This window comes from Octopus bimaculoides, chromosome 1 (assembly GCF_046866305.1).
Source record: "Octopus bimaculoides isolate indiv1 chromosome 1, ASM4686630v1, whole genome shotgun sequence".
Taxonomy (NCBI): domain Eukaryota; kingdom Metazoa; phylum Mollusca; class Cephalopoda; order Octopoda; family Octopodidae; genus Octopus; species Octopus bimaculoides.
This window is the reverse complement of record NC_142928.1, coordinates 115,436,600-115,456,381: the sequence shown is the minus strand read 5'-3', so window position 1 is coordinate 115,456,381 and position 19,782 is coordinate 115,436,600. Positions and strand designations below refer to the sequence as shown.

The 19,782-nt window shown below is 38.2% G+C and overlaps 2 protein-coding genes across 10 annotated transcripts in view; one reads left to right on the top strand and one right to left on the bottom strand.

Moving 5' to 3' along the window:
• Positions 1-17,273, bottom strand: part of LOC106874949 (chloride channel protein C) — a 197,272-nt gene extending 179,999 nt beyond the window's left edge. For 2 of the 9 annotated variants that reach the window (XR_016242847.1, XM_089356322.1), the window contains exons 1-2: positions 6,603-6,954; positions 5,860-6,077 (exon numbers count right to left, since the gene is read on the bottom strand). Coding sequence is in view for 8 of the 9 variants with exons in the window: in XM_089356322.1 (XP_089212448.1) it covers positions 5,860-6,077; positions 6,603-6,675 (291 nt within the window). In the remaining variant the exon portion in view is untranslated. Of the gene's footprint in view, positions 1-4,718; positions 4,870-5,859; positions 6,078-6,602; positions 6,956-8,482; positions 8,787-9,225; positions 9,446-16,583 lie in introns of those variants that run through there. The other 7 variants (XM_089356299.1, XM_089356334.1, XM_089356311.1 and 4 more) reach the window with 6 other exon arrangements.
• Positions 7,564-10,041, top strand: LOC106867650 (uncharacterized). The gene is made up of 2 exons (XM_014912577.2): positions 7,564-8,341; positions 9,980-10,041. The coding sequence occupies exons 1-2, from the start codon at positions 7,564-7,566 to the stop codon at positions 10,039-10,041; spliced, it is 840 nt and encodes a 279-aa protein (XP_014768063.2).
• Positions 17,274-19,782: the final 2,509 nt, after the last annotated feature.

Here is a 19,782-nt window from a genome sequence, read left to right as displayed (position 1 = left end):
TATATATATATATATATATATATATATATATATATATATATGCATGCTAGAGTAAGCACGTTAGTGCGAAACAAAGTGGAACAAATAGTACTCGAATACTAGAAGTAGAGTAATATGCGTTATTAAAAAGCAGCAAAAAATCACAAAAACTGTTACTCAGAGTTTCACGTTCCCAACTGGCCGACGAAACTCCGAGGAACAGTTTTTGTGATATTTTTGCTGCTTTTTAATAAAGTATATATATATATATATATATATATATATATATATATATATATATGGATGGATGGATGGATGGATGGATGGATGGATAGATGGATAGATAGATAGATGGATGGATGGAAGGATGGATAGATAGATAGATAGATAGATAGATAGATAGATAGATAGATAGATAGATAGATGGATGGACGGATGGATGGATGGATGGATGGATAGATAGATAGGTTAAATTTCAATTTGGTACGCCTATTCTTACATAATATTTTGATCAAATATGAATCTTGTTCATTTAATTTTTCAAAACGAAAAGATGTTGCCCGAAAATTTTCGTAACGACTTAATAAAAATTGATGTATAACATTGACAAAAGGTTTCAAAAACATAGTCAGTTTTCCCGACTCCAGTATTCTGAGTGTAATTTACTCAATTGAACTTGGAAAGATGACAGTTAATGTCGACTGGGGCAAGATTTGCGATCTATATAAATAAATAGATAAATGCTTGAGGTATTTTTAATACTATTAAATATTAACAATATTTTGGTATCCCATATAATTTCACACTAATATCCACCATTATCACTGGCACAGTGATACATTTTTAGTTTAACAAGCATTTCGTTCTTCTGTTAATTTACATGTGTAACCATGAAAACATTTTCATAAATATATTTTCGCATGATGTTATTTTCTTCTTCTCAATGTAAATCCTTTTCTACTCTTTACTGGGCCATGACTCTTCACAGGGTCATGACACTTACATGTATCCTCAAAACAAACACACAACCCGAATCCTTGCAACATAGTGCTCTCTTTTAAAGGCTCATAAGCTGCAGGATGATGTTAGATCGGGTGATGAATAAACGGAATTTGTAAAGAAGCCTGTTGTACACCAAGCGCGCGCGCACGCACGCACGCACACACACACACACACACACACATCTTTTATCTTTTATTTGTTTCAGTTAGAGTGCAGTCATACAAGGGCACCACCGTGAATTATGTTTCGGTCGAATGACTCGAGCCCAGTACTTATTTTTTTAAACCTAGCACTTATTTTATCGTTTTTTTTTGCAGGAACGCTAAGTCACGGTGACGTAAACACACCAAAACCGGTTGTCAAGCGGTGATGAGGGAATAAACACAGGCACAAACACATACACACACGCACGACGGATTTCTTTCACTTTCCGTCTACCATATCCACTCACAAGGCTTTGATGGGCTCGAGGCAATAAAGGAAGGCACTTACCCAAGGTGTTACGCAGTGTAGCCGAACCCGGAACCACGTGGTTGGGAAGGAAGCTTCTAACCACACAGCCACGCTTGTGTCTAAATATCAATTACTTTTATCAAAATTCTTAATAGCGAACGGCGGACAGTACCGATATGAGATATACATTTCCAATAGGCTAATGACTGACTTATTGAATTTCTGATGGCATGAATGACTAATGGAGATGTTTGTTCTGTTGCGTAATCCCGTGACTTTCTCACTGTCAGAGGTGCAGTGAATCAGCGATTAATCCATGGGAAAATCTGTGTTCAACGACAATATTGTTCACCATTTAAGATAAATATTTATAATCTAGTTTTATGTGTCACTAGCTTTCTTACAAAACGTATGGACAATACATAATACAGCTTACCTTTCCCACCAGATGTTATTTTTAAAGAAATATTTCATAGTTCCTTGGGCGAGGTGTTAGCTCTTAACTCTGTCACGCCGTGTTGCCTGTTATGCAGGAATAGCCAAAATGTCATCTCTATCCAATTCGCGTTGAAACAGTAATAAGCAACACACGCAGAAAAAAAAAAGATAAAATTATAAAAAGAGACAACCGATCACTTTGCAGTTATTGATAGTGAAGCCCCACCTCCCCAGAGCTGTTCTTTTTTTTTAATCGGAAAAGGAAACGGATGTTTTGCAACGAAACGAGCGCGTTACGAACCCAGAACTTGGTACAGTTGAGGAAATTATTGATTATATTTACTCTTCGGACGAAGAGTTTATCCTTACATAGACAATGAGAGTGATGCGGACAATCAAACTGGTGAAAGAGATGGATGAAGAAAGAAGCAATTCGTATGTACAAATACGGTAGTTGAGAGATAGGCCTCTTGTTACTCTCCTGAATATTTTGTGATTCTGTCCATTAGTTCGCCTACAGTCGTTATACTTGACATGCGTATGCAAATTTCTTTTTTTTTTCATGTTTTTTTTTTTTTTTTTTTTTTTTGCTCGGGAATCCAGGTGAAGGGCAATGTTAAACACAGGGGCCCATTAAAAATTGTCGTTCACTTCTATCCCCAGTATTTAATTTTCGACTACTTATGTCAGCAAATATTTGTTGAAACTTAGGGAAGTTTGAGTACTGATACTTATACATTAAAACCGAAAATAGTAACTAAGTTTCATATCCAGAGTTAGCCGCAGGAAGAAATAATTGAGGGTCTCCAATCTAGCTTTGGGTATAATTCCTTCCGACAAAAACAATTAGAGTATTGAGATTGTTAAAATGCATTTTTTATGTTTATTTACTTTGTATCATATTTTGTGAATGTTACCGGTGCTGGATAAGGATTTGCTATAAAGTAATGACTACTTTCTTGCATCGCAATAGTGGCCAAAGATTGTCGGTAGAAAGATCACAAAGGACTTATATTTGAATGCATTGATGTTTATGAGTTTTTGCCTATAAACATCGCTGAAGCATATGCTCATAGTCTCAAGCATATATTCTCAAACACACATACGCACACACACACACCTTTAGTGGTGACTGTCGGTAGAAAGATTACTCAATACTATTGTAAAGATAAAAAACAATTTCACTTTGATCAAATTAGTCTGTTACTGCTCTAGAAAAGTATACTCTGATACCGTGGAGATTCACCTGTGTGTTTACAAAGCCGTATGTGTGTGTGTGTGTGTATGTGTGTGTGTGTGTGTGTGTGTGTGCGCGCGCGCACGTACGTGCAGGGATACCTGAATGTGTAAGCGGGATTCTTGAGAGATTCTGTCTCCCAAATTGCATTCACAATGTTTCGACAATAACAAAGCTATGACAGAAAAGTCAACTTGATCGTAATCTAAACTCCTGGGATGTGAAGCGCACATCTCAATCATCCAACTACACTTGCGTCCAGTCCGCGCAACTGTTATTGCTTTATAAAATTAATATGGGCTGCAGCATAGTTTTAACGTGTTGATTATATCAGAGATTTATGCAGCCAAGTTGGCAGAATCTCTAGTTAGGTAACATTTTATTTAGCTGTTTTACTGTTACCTATTAAGAGTTGTATTAAACGTAAAATATTTTATGTAATTCTATGAAATTTTCTTGTGAGCTTAAAGGTTACTGGTGATAGCAGAGACAGTTCTCATACCTAAAGCTAGTCGTTGGTGTCAATAACTATTATTACTATATACGATCGGAATATAACAATCAGCTGCATATACTCCTTGGAGTTATTCGGTATCCTATTCTTTAGATTACGAAGCCTAATCAGAAAATGCAAGCTCACCTTACAACTGTGCTATTGAATGTTTTTAAATGTTGAATAAATATTAAATAAGCGTCCTTTTTTATGCATAATACATGTATATACCCATATATAAGGTGTGTGGTATACATCTTCCAAAATAAAATCGTTAGCCATATAAAGTAAATATATTAATTAATGCAATATACTAGATAAGTTGTGCGAAAATGAATAAACTGATAGTTATCTTTCTTTTCATATGTTGTATGATATTTAAGAGTGTGTTACATGTGCATTTGATGTTGGGCAATACGTTTCCGTTTTTTGAGAAACTGACCAGTTTAATATGCTGCCTGATAAACATTTTATGGATTACAATACGTAATTATGCATAAAACCAAAACCTACAGAAGACCTGGTTTCCTATGTCCACCAGTAGTTGCTTGCCCATGAGAAATTTAGAAAAAAATCCAACGTTGTGGTACTCGACAACTGACTCTCTGACTTTTCTACTGTAACTAAAAACTGTCTATACTCCTCGGAGTTGCTTAGTACCCTGCAACCTCCAATCGGATCTTCACGGCTCATCTCAGTTACAATTTTTACCTGTATTGTGTTTACATACTAGGTATTCTACTAATTAGTTCTCCAATCCTATCTTTCTTGGGCGCCAGCCAACTGAAATTTGCCCCTGCCAACTATTTCTTTGCATTGGTCAACTGGCAGTTGTTCAAGAAAGATATCAACATCATCGGTTTTATCAATCATGAAAGGCCTGTAAAGGCCTTAGGAAGAATCCACTTCTACTAAGCCAAAATAGAAACATAAAGTAGTATTATTCTAAGAACTGCAATCGAATGAATCAAGCAGTTAGTATACATGTCACATGCAAATAACCTTCATACAACTAGAGTCTTAATGAAAACAGATGTAAACAACGATAACATTTTCTTAAGCATATAACAATTGATAATTACAAAAAAATCTGTTAAAGGATACTTCAGTACATACCATTAGTTCATGAATAGTTCCAAACACTTGGAATGTGTTACAAAGTTACAAATTTCAGAAACGTTTGGTAAAAAATACGAATAATATGTTTAGCTGAGCTGATATTACTGCATAAAATGAAGTGTCAAGCGTTTCGACAATGAACGCCGAACGAAACTTTAAATCTTTTTTTTCTCTATTTTCTGTCGACGCAGACCTACAGTATTCGCATAGAACTCTCAGTATTAAACTATAATTTATTTACCATGCCATAAAGAAATAAAACTATGCTGAGTATATAGCAAAAGGCTGATTATACGTCGTTTTTCATGCTGTGAATGTATGTAGAAAAGTTGAAACATAAATTTAAGGCGATACAGTAAATATTCTAATGAATATGTGTGTTTTGTTCTACACAGGAATTTCCTTTAAAAAAATTGGATACAGGATGGAAACGGCGCAATATTATTACCACTAAAAATTTTGAAACGACTCCTCGATTTATGAAGTAATACATCTGGTACGAGATAGGTGTACATGAATCTATGCTTTAACCAGCTGCAAAGCTATTTCATATTGGTAAAGTTCACTGAAATGTTAGGAATAGAAACCGGAGTAACTAGGAATATCACTTCCCTTAATCCAGAAGTTAAGTGTGAATAAAATCAATTTAATTCTGATGTTCAAATTGTATAATTCATATATTGCATGCTTTGTAAGAATGCACAGCATGCGTGCTGAACGGTATAAGATATTGATCGTTAACATGAAGCTAAACGAGGTACTGTATGCAATAAAACTTTCTTAGGCCTTTTGTTAAATCAATACTTTCCAATAAGCTCTACCAACTAAGACCACCTTTCCTTTTTCTATATTGTTCATCTACTCTACAACTTTTTGTGTAGTCAGGAAGAGAGCCTCCATGTGGTTGTTTGACCTGCTATAGATTATAGCTAAGGGTCGCATCCTACAATCTTAAAACTAGAACATATTGGATAATGTAGTTATAGATGTAATATGCCGTAAAAGAGGTGGAATTGTTCACGGCAGAAACGGAAAATATTAGATATAATAAAAAAATACAAGGTATATAACAAAAAAACAAGCAAACAGAAGAGAACAAATATTAAAATGAAATGAAACAAAACGTTAATAAGCTCACCATTGTCAGAAATCCATACTTGTCATCACTTACATGTGATGGTGACTCAATATTTATGTTGTTTTTCTTATTCCGACGAAATATAGGACGTGGATATTCAGAAGATTCTTCATTTTTTAATGACTTTTTAGGTTTTGTTGTTGCATCAATTACATTTGCCATATTGTCACCTACTCCGTACCAGATAAAGAGTGATTTACATTCGATATTTCTGCAATCTGTAAAAATATCATTATTGATTGTTAGTAAATGAATTATATTTTATTCTGAGTGTAGCTTGCTTGGATAGTATATGCACTTTTTAATAGATGAAGTAATTTTGCTATAAATATGGAATAATGAAGTTTGGTATATTACGATTCATGCTACTTGTTGACTACAATGCATAATTCCACTCTAAAATTATACAGAAATGTCGATTATTGAACTGCACTAACAACTACGATGCGGCTATATCAGAAGACACTTGTCAAAGGGGCCATGCAGTGGGACTGTGGGTGGAACCATATGGTTGGGGAGCAAGCTTCTTACCAAGACAGAGATTTATACGTGGACATAGACATAGATACGTGTATATAGGTACTTATATATGTATGTGTATATCTGTATGCGCATGTATATCTATACCAGCTCGACATCTTGATGCGGGAATCAATACTGATTTCAAAGTTTCGCACAAGACCAGCAATTTCGGGAGAGTGGTACGTCGATTACAACAACCCCAGTTGAAGACTGGTACTTACACTTGCAAATGACAGGTAGTTTACGATAAATGCTACAGCAAAGACCTCTTCCCGTCAGGAAACTGTAAGTCATGAGTCTGGTGCATCAGATAGTACTCGGAGGAGACCGAGGATTTTGTGGCCTGCTGCTAATGAGAAAGAGAAATATAAAGAGTTTGAAAACAAAGTGTGTCGAGCTCTTTATAAAATGACAGGCTCTACAGTGGAGAAACTGGGGAAATTAACATGCTCAATTTACGATACAGGGAAGGAATTGTTTGGAGTGAAAGAGAATATCCGATTAGAGAAAGGAAAGTGTAGACCAAACAGGAGGATCAGGAAAATGAAACAGTTGAGGAAGGAAAAGACCAGCCTAAGAAAGCGGTGAAAATGTGCTGCAGAAGAGGACAAACCTGGCCTCGCGCTGCTGTATGATGATTTGAAAAGGAAATGTCGTTATGTGCAACGACATATCCGCCGATATGAGCGTCGAAAGGAGAGTAAAAGGACTCGGGGACAGTTTTTGAAGGACCCGTACGGGTTTACTAAGAAGCTGTTCACTGAACCGAAGAGCGGTTCTTTATCGTGCACGAAAGAACAACTGGACGCTCATGTCAAAGAAACCTACAGCGATCCGCACCGTAACCAGCCACTGCCACCTTTACATGGGCTAAATCATCTCTCAGAACCTGGTATCGAATTCCAAATTGGGGACATCACGGAGAGAGAGGTGAATGATTTCGTAAGAAAAGCGAGAGCAAAGAGTGTCCCAGGAAGTGATGGCGTCTCATATAAAGTCTATAAATATTGCAATCGTCTGCGAAAGAAGCTCTTTGTCCTACTCCGACAACTGTAGCGCGAAGAGACTCTAGTAGAAGACTGGTGTAAGGCAGAAGGTATATACCTGCCGAAAGAGGTCAATGCAAAGACTTTAAAACAGTTTAGGCCGATACCCTTATTGAATGTGGAAGGCAAGATCTTTATGGGAATTCTTTCCAGGAGAACAGTGACATATTTACAAAATAACGGGTTTGTTGATGAGTCTGTTCAAAAGGCTGGAATCCCCGGGATCCCTGGATGCGTTGAACATTGTTTTTCGATTTGGAAAGCGATCCAGGATGCAAAGCAGAAAAAGAGAAGTTTGAACGTGGTGTGGCTTGACCTAGCTAATGCATATGGCTCAGTGCCACACGAGTTACTGATAAGAGCCATGGACCACTTCCACATTCCAGACAAAGTGATCAAAGTAATGAGGATGTACTATGACAGTTTCGAAATGAGGTTTACAGCAGGAAATTTTACAACAGATTGGCACCGATTGGAGATTGGCGTTGCTGCTGGCTGTACAATATCTGTCACGTGGTTTATCTTAGTCATGGAGTTGATCTTGAAAGCGGTGGATTTTTCGGTACAAATCACCCATGTACAATCGCCTAAGAAAGCCTTCATGGATGACGTGACACTTTTAGCTACAGATAAACAAGTCATGCAGAATGCCCTCTTGAGACTAGACGAACTTGTGAGGGGGTCTAGGATGCGGTTTAGAGCAAAAAAGTCGCGTATTCTGACATTTGTTAAGGGAGTGCAGAAAGAATTCAAGTTTCGAATAGCTGAAGAAAGCATTCCAACAGTCAAAGAAGAACCCGTCAAGAGCTTGGGGCGTGTATACGCTGGAACATTGTCAGATAAAAGTCGCGGAATGGAAATCAAGAAACAAGCCGAGGCAGGATTATCAGCGATTGATAACTCGAAGTTACCAGGTAACTATAAAATTTGGTGCTTGCAGTTCGGTTTGTTCCCGCGACTTTCGTGGCTACTCTTAATATACGAGGTAGCCTTGTCACGAGTTCAAATCATTGAACAAAAATGTAATGTGTTCATTAGAAAGTGGTTAGGCCTACCTCGAATGTTGAACAGTTCAGCGCTTTATCGTAAAAGAGGTTCGTTGCAGTTACCACTAGCATCAATAGTCGAAATATACAAACTGGGGAAGATACGGACGGTGATGATGCTGAGAGAATGGAAGGATACGGAAATCAGGCAGAACCCACCAGAGGTGCAAACAGCCAGGAAGTGGAAAGCAGAAGCAGAGACTGATGACAGCTTGTCTTCTCTTATACACAGAGATATGGTGGGTGCAACACGGAACCATCGGAGAGGACTTGGTTTTGGCGCAAATCAGTTCAGACCGTTTGCAGATATGACGCGGAGCGAACGCAGATCTGTTGTTAGCAGCAGCGTCAAAACAAGAGAAGCAGAGAGAAGAGAGCTTCATTTGATCCGATGTAGTCAACAAGGACAGATAAAGAGATGGGAAGAAACACGTTGTTGAGAGGAAAATACGTTAGGATGAAATATGGAAGTGGACGACATCTCGGCTAAGTTTTCTTATTCGTTCATCCTATGATGTTTTGCCGTCACCTAGGAATCTCGTAAGATGGAATGTCTCAGAGAATGACATATGCAAATGCGGAAAGGTCGGAACACTGAAACATATTCTTTCCAACTGTTCCTTAGCATTGAATAGATATACATGGAGACACAACTTGGTCCTGAAGGTTATCTTCAATGCTATGAAGAACCAAATTCATCTCAACAACACTGAGAAAAAACTGTTGAAAGAACCATCTAAAGATTTTATTACCTTCGTGCGCTCAGGTCAGCGGATCCGTTTCAAGAAAAAGAACAAGAAACTTCCTGTGAGAAATGAAAAGTGGAACGACTATTGAGAAGTGACTGCAGATTTACCTGGGTGCCAGGCATTCTTTCCCATCCCAGTTATGGAAAAACCTGACATTTTAATGTGGTGTGAAAGAAGGAAAGTTGTAAATCTAGTTGAGTTAACGGTTCCTCATGAAGATAATATGGATGCCGCGCGGGCTCGAAAGATGGACCGTTATGTAAACCTCCTCGAGAAATGTGAAGACGCAGGCTGGAAAGCAGAGCATTTTCCAATCGAAGTTGGATGTAGAGGATTTGTAGGACACAGTGTGAGACGACTGCTGTTATCGTTAGGCCTAACTCATCGTAAGGTAAATACCACCATGACCGATATCCAAAATACAGTGGAGAAGGCTAGCCACTGGATTTGGTTAAAAAGAGACGATGAGCGATGGCTAGAGAAATATTGAGCTTTGTTTTATTAATCAGTTGATCTAGCAAGCGGGGCCTCATATCAGTGAGGGGGGCCGGTGCGCATTGATGCCGTCGAGAGGTAGGCCCCGAAACGGCGCGCATTCTCTCCTGATGACCCCATACACTTGCTGGCTTCCGGTATGCGGAGTTCTTGACTGGTAGCACTTGCATGTCCGAGTTGTTTGCAAGACATAAGAATTATGCAAAATAATTACATGCTATGTACTTATGAACCTGTGTAATATGTTTCTTCTTCCTAAAAGAAATAACAGATCAGTGTAGCATCCTCAATATGCGACTTTTGAAAACTGACTTTCGATACTAGTAAAATTTCTGTAGTAACTAATCTCAATTCTAGGAAAAAAAGTTTTCGAAACCAAAACTACTGTACAGAAACTGTATCTAAATTTTGTGAGACGGACGTACAATGAACAAAAAGCAAGCATGACAATACAGCTATTTGTGACCCAGTCAAAAATCTACAATCAGTCTTGAGAGATTTCCGACGCTAAACTCTGGCCGCTTGCGGATTTAAGGATGAGATTAGTTACACACTTATTCATAACCCCATCAAGAAAAAAATGTAATCGCAAAGTGTGAGTCACACTCACTTCTCTCTGAGCATAAAAATCTTGTGTACATAGGATCTTTCTTAGTTTATTCAACAATCATTTCTCTCAGACGCATAGGTACAGAGATATATATAACTGACATACCCTGAGATTTTGTTTTAGCTGTGTAGTTAACAAAGAAAATTTTAGTACGGATTGAAGTAGTTGAAAGCCTCGGAACTCTCATAAAATCCTTGATCTGTAGAACATGCCCATTTGAATGTACCTCATGTACAGATAGGAACTGTATAGTGTGTTCAGTAAGCCCACAGATAAACTTAAAACTAGGGAAGGTAGTTTATAGTATAATGTGTACAAAGGGATAGTGCAGAAACAGGACAATGACTTACATTGTAGAGACAGTGCGTAATGTAGGTGAGAAGATGAGTGACACTGGCAGGAACACAAGGAGAAAAGCTGGTCAGTGCTATACCAACATACTAAATTAGGACAAGGAGGCTTGGTAGATAACAAAGATGTTAGGATTCTATCGACAAATAGAAAAGACACGACACTCACACAGCTTTAAAACACTACACACATACTAGAAAATAGACCGAGTCTCAACAGGAAAAGTGAATGGATAAATAACACGCACATTCCACCACACTACGCAACTCGACGGCTAAAAATAGAATAATAATTGAAAATAAAAATAAATGAATAAATAAATAAAGATACTGGTACAAGCAGTGTAATATACAAACCCATATACATGCACAAAAGACACGTATAGACATAAAAAAACACATATACACATGCACAAATACAGACGTAAACCTATGTGCAGAGTGAGAGATACGTAGCTCAGAAATACAAAATGGAATAGACAGGACAAAGCCAAAGAGAAGAAAGAAGATAGAAAGTTGTTGAAGAGGTCACAGAATGTGAGGAATAACTTTGACATGTAAACAGGCAATAATAACAACGAAGCTAGAGTGAAGATCAAATAAATAGTATGGCGTGTGTTTATTGGTAAAAGGTGACCATCACTAAATATATGAATAACAATATCGATTTCAACACATGATTTCACATCAAGAACCGTGCAAAAGCAAATAGACAAACGGGTATATATATATATATATATATATATATATATATATGTGTGTGTGTGTGTGTGTGTATGTATGTATGTATGTATGTATGTATATATACGACAGGACCTCTTCCGTCTCAGTGTACCAAATTCACTCACGAGACTTTAGTCGGCCTCACGTTATAGCAAAATACATGCGGTTGGGAAGCAAACTATTACGACACATCCACGCCTGCATCCGATGCCATGTATCCGCCGAACACCTTGACATATGAGCGGAGCGCGTGGGTTGTAAGGTGTCCGTAAACGTCGGTCTCGATCTAATATTTGCACCGCGGCCAATGCAAACGACTGACCGTATCGTCGCCACGAGAAGGTGTCGACGGCGAACAGCGAGCAACGGCAAAATTGCAGTGGCTACCGAACGCAGCTTCGAGATCAACCCACACATATCTCCCCACCAATGCACACATACGTTAGATAGCCTCACAGACACTCTCTTACACACACACGCGTGCTTGCACACACACATTCTTATGCACATGACCAGAATATTACACACATGAATTCCATTCTCCACTCACAAACTTTATCAAACAGCACCATATGCACACACCAACTGAAAAGAGAAACATGCATATTCGCTTACATACATGCATACGCATGAAAACACACAATATACATACACAGAATAATATCATGCGCACACTTTATGCAAGAACACACACACGCACGTAAGAACACACATGCATGCTGAGACGCTACTCGCACAAAGCATACAGGCACAACTTAGCTGCTACACACTGCGCTCCCCCCCCCCCACACACATATCTGATAACCTAGCATACATGTTACACAGCCCCAAACACTCTCAACACACACACATCCACACATATGCACACATAAATACACGGAGCACGCACTCACACATCGCTCCACACAGCGCACTTACTTGTCTATTCACATCCATACACACATGTACACGCACGCTCCTATACGTACACACACACACTCACATAATCTTCATATGTCCATACTTATCCACTCATCCATACACATGCGCTGGCCCATTCACACATATACATTTGCATACATTATCCTCACTTACACACACAAACTTTCCTCAGATAACTGATGTCCTTTTTCACCAATCTACTTCCTTCTTGTCAAGTCAACATCTGAAACCGCTAATTCAGACGCGTTTTTATTTTCTCTTCTTTTCTTTTGCTCTCTCCATCCTTTTCTTTCTTCATTCCTTTTTGTCCCACATCTGTCTCTGCTTTTCGTACAATTTTGAAATATGTTTATATATAGGATCAGGCGTGGTTGTGTGGTAAGAAACTTGCTTTTCAACCACATGGTTGGGAAGCAACCAGATTCAGTCCCATTGCGTGGATTTAGTAGACGGAAACTGAAAGAAGCCCGTTGTATATATATATATATATATATATATATATATATATATATATATATATATAATTGAATAAGTTGGAGCGAGCAAGAAAAAGTACGGTTGGACATTTATTTGCAATCACTACAACTATTTCCACCTAATATAGTTCTCCGGGCTTGCAGATATTTCGTTATGTAACCGTTTCCCTGCATCATGAGATCTAGCTGAATTTCCTCAGGCGATATATAAATATTGTCTCCGAAAACGAAAATTCTCGGCTTCAAGTGCATCCTATCTGTTTGTCGTGGCCCACGCGGTAGTAGTATTCAAGTACCTGTAAGACTAGAAAACTACGTTGGGTGGAAACAATTGTAGTGATTGCAAATAAATGTTCAAATTTTCTTCTTGTTGACTCCAACTTATCCAATTATCTATTCACACACAACAGAAGCCCAAACTCAAGTTTGGCATTACGTATAATACTACTACTGCATAACACCAGCTGAAATCTGAAGGTGGACGAGTTTTATACTGTATTCTACTACATTCTTAACAGAGTATAACTACACCATACACAGACACACACACATACACACACATACACACACATTTGGCCTGACTATTACTCGCACAACACATTATTTTCCTGTCTCCTGACTTTCATCTATGTTTGATGCCGTAAACAAAGATATTACCGAAGGGATATTAGAGGACATTCAAAGTCATTTTGGATCGATGTTAAGCCTCTACTGCTTTGTTTTCGTCTTAGGTAGAAGCGGTCTACAACACTGTTTATGTGGAAATGATATGTGCGTGTTAGTATTTTTCGGGTTTTCACATCAATGACTCGGATTTTATCAAGCGTTCAATCAAGCACCCCAAATGTTGGTATGGGTACTGACACTGCAAACACTGTTTTATTGAATGCAGAGTGTTCTGTATGTATGTATGTATGTATGTATGTATGTATGTATGGATGGATGGATGGATGGATGGATGCATGGATGCATGGATGCATGCATGCATGCTTGCATGTATGTATAGCTGTTCAGTTTAGTTGTTATAATCCAGGCGTTCACCTTCGGAAGATCTTCTACGAACAGCGAGCAATCCCTCTATATATGTGCCTTTATACGTGTCTGTGTATGTATATCTATACATATGTTTGAAGTATATCTATGTATATACAGTGTAGGGTAAGAATTCATTGTAGGAACTACAGCGTCCAGAGCAGAGGTATTTTTCTGCGTGGGATTAAGAATTACAAAAATGGAGATTTATGTGGTGTTTAGGGATAGTATTTAGGTTTTCATTATTGGGAAAAAGATTAGGTTGTCTACTTTTTGTTTACATGGTTGTTTAGATCGTCCCAAACAAGGTGAGAAGCCACTTAGTGTATGGGAATAAGAAGGAGAAATTAAGTTGAAAGGAGTGAATTTGCTTTAAACTTCAGGTCATAAGAAGTGGGGAAAGAATGAGATGGAAGACAGTTCCAGAGTCTGGCAGTTCGAGGAGAAAAGCTACGAAAGTAGAAAGACTTCTTTATTTGTAGAAGTACAACAACATTTGGATGAAGAAGATGTGAATATCAAGTCAGGCTAGATAGTACAATTTGGATCTGCGAGGCGAAGTTTCTTCAGAACATTTCCTGTGGTAATAATGTAAGAAAAGACTAAGACTGGCAACGTCAAGTCTATGTGACAAAGGTTGCAGAGTTGGAGCAAGTGAAAGACCAATCAAATTAGAGACTTACTCCTGAACCTGGGCGAGGAGATCCAAATGACAAGATGGTGCATCAGACCAAATATGACAAGAATATTCCATAGAAGGTCAAATTGTGAACTTGTGTGAAATACAGAATTCATATGTTACGAGTTCAATGTGTGGATTCCTATTACGAGTCTAAAGCTATTTTACACACACACACACACAGATACGCGAGGTGAAATAAGACTGGTTTCGAACCCTGCCAAATATTCACTGGCATTAGCTTTCCTCTCAGGGTCCCAGACCAACCTACCAGCTGAACCTGCCTATTATAGTCTCTAGGAGCAAATGAAAATCTCTCGCCTGGGTGTTAGGTTAGATTTTCGTTAGTTTCCTAGATGTTTACCTCTTCTTCAGTGTAGATGTAATGTAACATTCATTATCACTGGATAGCTGACTTCTACAATTGTGTATGAGATTTTATTTTTATCTTGATACTCGTACATCTTAATTGCAGGCAACTTGATAGGCTAGAAGGGATCTCAAGACCTTAGCCACACCCAAACTGTGGAAGATGTTATGTACGTGTTGTGTCTATGTCTATTTGAGTCAACATTTGTTACACAAAATACCTCATTATTTTTCTCATTATGTAAAGTAAGGCAGAATTCAAAGAAAAAACTAAAGATGATTTTCTGATGTACTAATTGTTTCCTATTTAAGTATATAAAATATGAATTAACACGCCTACTCTCCGAATAACTTTAATTCTTTATCTGACACCCAATGTAACTATTAAATGGTAGTCAGCTCTGTATGAAAAATCAATGCTGCATGATCCCAATTCATACTGAATACTTAGTTAAATGTCTGGCCTAATTCAATTTGCTCTATTGCTGATTCATAAGATTGACATAACTAATGCAATGGAGAAAAATAAACATAAAAGCCTTCTAAAAGAGAAACATGACATCTATTGATCACAACGTTATCGTATAAAATGATATACAGTAGAGTTGAGAACATCTGAAATAAGGCGTAAAAGAGAAATCATGAGCTTGTATGGGATTGTTTTTCTGTATTTAAATGAAATGCTTCGACGGAAAATAAGATAAACGAAAGACTCAATTCATCTGATGCAGAGGGACCCGAATCTCAACAAGGTTATGCAACCAGCAAAAATTCACGACTAAATGTGCGTCAAGTAAAGCTTCAAACACTGTACAGTGCATTATGTAATATGTATGTGTACACACGCACACACACACATAAACACACACTAATGGTATGTGAATATATATGCATATATACGTGTATATATACATACGTACATATATGTGTGTATGTGATGTGTGTGTGTGTATGTATGTATTCTTTTATTCTTTTACTTGTTTCAGTGGGACTGAAACGGGAACCATGTGGTTGGGAATCAAGCTTCTTACCACATTTATACGAGTACATTATTATGCATACAAACATACACAGAGTATATATGTTATATAACATTATATACACTAGCTTTTACACACACAGAGATATCAGCATACACTCACAGCACACACAACACAAATACATACACACAAGTGCATTTGTGTGCTTATGTGTGTGAGATCAAATACCGCCGTGGTCCACTTTGTCTTTCTAACTATCGGGTTGTTAATATATAATGGTAAATCTACCATTGTTAGAGAATCGGTTGAAATTCTTTGCGATATTTGACTACTTTCGTTGTGTTCGTCGCCAGTTTTAATACTATACTTGGCTCTTGGGTGACTTTTGCCGAGTTCACCCTGTTACAAGCATTTGTGACATATATTCATTTTTTCTCCCTACAACCTCGAAGGTGTAACAGAATTTAGTCATTGATGCTGTCTATTCCTCACACACAAATACATTACGTGTGCACGAACACACATACACGCATGCACACACACACACACACATACACACATACGACACACACGCGCACATACACTCACACACACACACACACAGACACACACACACACATATCGCGCACACATGATATACTAGAAATTGAAAGCAAATTATTTGTAATAATGTTTATAACTATTAACGATGAAGCAGGAAATATCAATAAAATTGTAATTACTTACATGTTCTTATATATGTTTTTACTGAAGTATCGATGTGTGAGTATCACATGATTACATATAAACATACATGTGTGTGTGTACGTGTTTAAGTGTGCATGTATCGCTGTATGTATAAGTATATATATATATTTAAGTATTATTCGAAATATATTAAATGTTGTTCAATTCAACGGCAATGGATTTCAGTTCAATTCATATTTCCATGGTATTTCTACCTGATATTTCCACAAGGTTATTTTACTTGCAAATTATCTCTGAGCATTAATTTTAATTTATATTTTGCTAAAACTTGTCTATGGTGTGTGTGTGTGTGTGTGTGTGTGTGTGTGTGTGTGTGTGTGTGTGTGTGTGTGTGTGTGTGTGTGTGTGTGTGTGTCTGTGTGTGTGTGTGTGTCTGTGTGTGTGTGTGTGTGTGTAAGTGCGCGCGCGCATTTAAGTTCGTGTCTGAAGGAGGAATAAAGGAGGGGAGTAGACGGCGAGAAGATAGTAGGAAGAAGGAGGGGAGAGAGGTGATAAGAGATGTGTGGTTTATAAACTGTTTCATTTCGATATTTTTCTCCATAGGATGTCATTTCGCAGGCAACCAAATAGACAATGTTGTTTCCCTTTGCTTGAGCGTTAGTTTGTTGACCTTGATGTTTAGCATGTATATTCTTTCTTTTCGTGAAGAGGACTTTGTACGATATTCCTATCTCTAGACCTCTGTACCGTTCGCTTAAATGTTCACTTAATCTCTTACTAACATCTATTATCGCTAACATTGTTTGGCTTGAAGCAGTCATCTCAATATCTCTCTACTTTTTCAGTGTAATTATCAGTATTTGTTTTCAACATATTAAACAGTCAGACAACCATTTGTATGAAAATATTCAACATATTTTCCACCGAGGTTGACTTTGCTTTTTCATCCTTCGGGGTCGATAAATTAAATGCCAGTTGCGTACTGGGGTCGATCTAATCGACTGTCCCCCTCCCCAAAAATTTCGGGCCTTGTGCTTAGAATAGAAAAGAATATGCAACATTTTATATATCCGTCTCTTTTAGATATATACATATATGTATACACACTAATACATACACGCGCTCCTGCGCACAAACATATACACAACATGCGCGCGTGTGCATGTGTAATAATCGAAGCCCTGAGCTTGCTTGGGTGCTGAATTAAGGATCTCCATTAACAAGTTATGGAGGGTTAAAGAAAAGAGAATGAGCCAATTTTAAATCTCTGAAAGTTCTTTTCCACAACAGCTGTAATAGCTGTGTGAGTGTGTGAGCGTGAGTGTGTGTGTGTGTGTGTATGTGTGTGTGTGTGTGTGTGCGTGTGTGTGTGTGTGTGCATATGTGCTTGTGCTTGTGTGTGTGTGCGCGCGCACGCATGTATGCATATATGTACATTGCGCGTGCGCGTATTAGACATAAAATTGAATAGTCTAATTCACAAGTGAATATTTTATAAATATAAACAGGTTTTTAAGCGAAACCAATCGAGGAATATATATTATCTTCTAACTTTCAAAATATTTGAAAACGAAGTAAGATGTTACTATTGTTAATATCATCTGCGGTGAATATTTTTAATTGATAGTGTTAATAGCAGTAACATAGGAGGTTCAACAGGTCTAATAACATTATATAGTAAATTTTCGGAAATAGTTATATGAAATGAGGAATTGTAATAATTTCAGTGTCCACTACGTACCGTTCGTAGAGTGGTCTAACAAAGAGGAGCAGAAAAGCATCTGCATGAAGAGAGAGAGAGAGAGAGAGAGAGAGAGAGAGAGAGAGAGAGAGAGAGAGAGAGAGAGAGAAAGAGAGAGAGACAGAGAGAGAGACAGAGAGAGAGAGAGAGAGAGAGAGAGACAGACAGAGACAGACAGAAACAGACAGACAGACAGATAGACAGAAACAGACAGACAGAGAGACAGAAACAGACAGAGAGATAGAAACAGACAGACAGACAGAAACAGACAGACAGACAAGCGAGGAGAGAGGGAGAGAGAGGGAGAGAGAGAGAGGGAGAGAGAGAAGGAGAGAGAAAGAGAAAGAGAGAGACAGAGAGATAGCGATAGAGAGATTTTGTGTGCAGCAGAGAGAAGGGGAAAACTTATAACTATCAGTATTTCCCTATCTCTGCATATATCAAACTGGATTTTCTTTTCATCCATTATCGCGAAATGATTCAGGATTTGGGTGAAATACTGGAAAACAGTCGTTGAGTAATCACGATCTTGTTATACATTTATGCATGCATAGAAGTCCTTCGGCGTGTCCATTCCGCCAAATACTCACCCCAAAATATCTCGGTCTTCGACTTGTCCTCCCAAACCGGATTTTTTATCAATTGTTTGAAGTGGGGATAGGAGCTTACGTAATTCCTCAAAATTTACACACCTTTTAGTTTAAATTCACCTTCTCAATTTTCTAACCTGCATTCCCCAGCATCTGCTCCAAAACTTACCTTCCTGCTACCCATCTTTTTCCCTTTTCCCCGCAGACTCATCTGCACCCCACCGAATCCAGTCCCACCTACTTTCCCTTCTATTATCCATCTTACCCTCCCAACACCATACACTAACTCGGGTTCCACAAACACGCATATTTATACACTCGTCTTTTCGGCTACTCTTCTCCAACACATTTACGTCCTTCTCTTATGCACGCATACACACAGCTCTCTTCACCTCCATCTTGTCTCTTTGATACACGTACATATACATACACTAGCATACGAACACACGTACCCATACACACATGCACTTCACACACCTCCACACATATACACACAAGCACACTCACTGGCACCTTCATACATTCCACTCACTGCCTGTAATTATACACGCATATAGCTCCATTTATACTCACTCCATTCGCTATGTTGTCTCTGTGGCATACACATACTGACTATCACGCAGTCATACATATATCCACACAATGACCTGTTCTTCACATTCTCTGTCTGTTTGTCTGTCTGTCTGTCTCTCTATCTCTCTCTCGCACACTCTCCCTCTTTTTCTCTCTCTCCCTCTCTCACACACTCACACAGACCACTTACTGCCCCTTTAGTATATGCACACTTCTACACTTCAACACTCGTTGTTTTGATTCGCACATTTAAATCGTGTATTTCTTTTCCCCTCCTCTACCTGTCACTTCTGCTTGACCACTATTCATTCCATGACACACGCGCACGCTCACT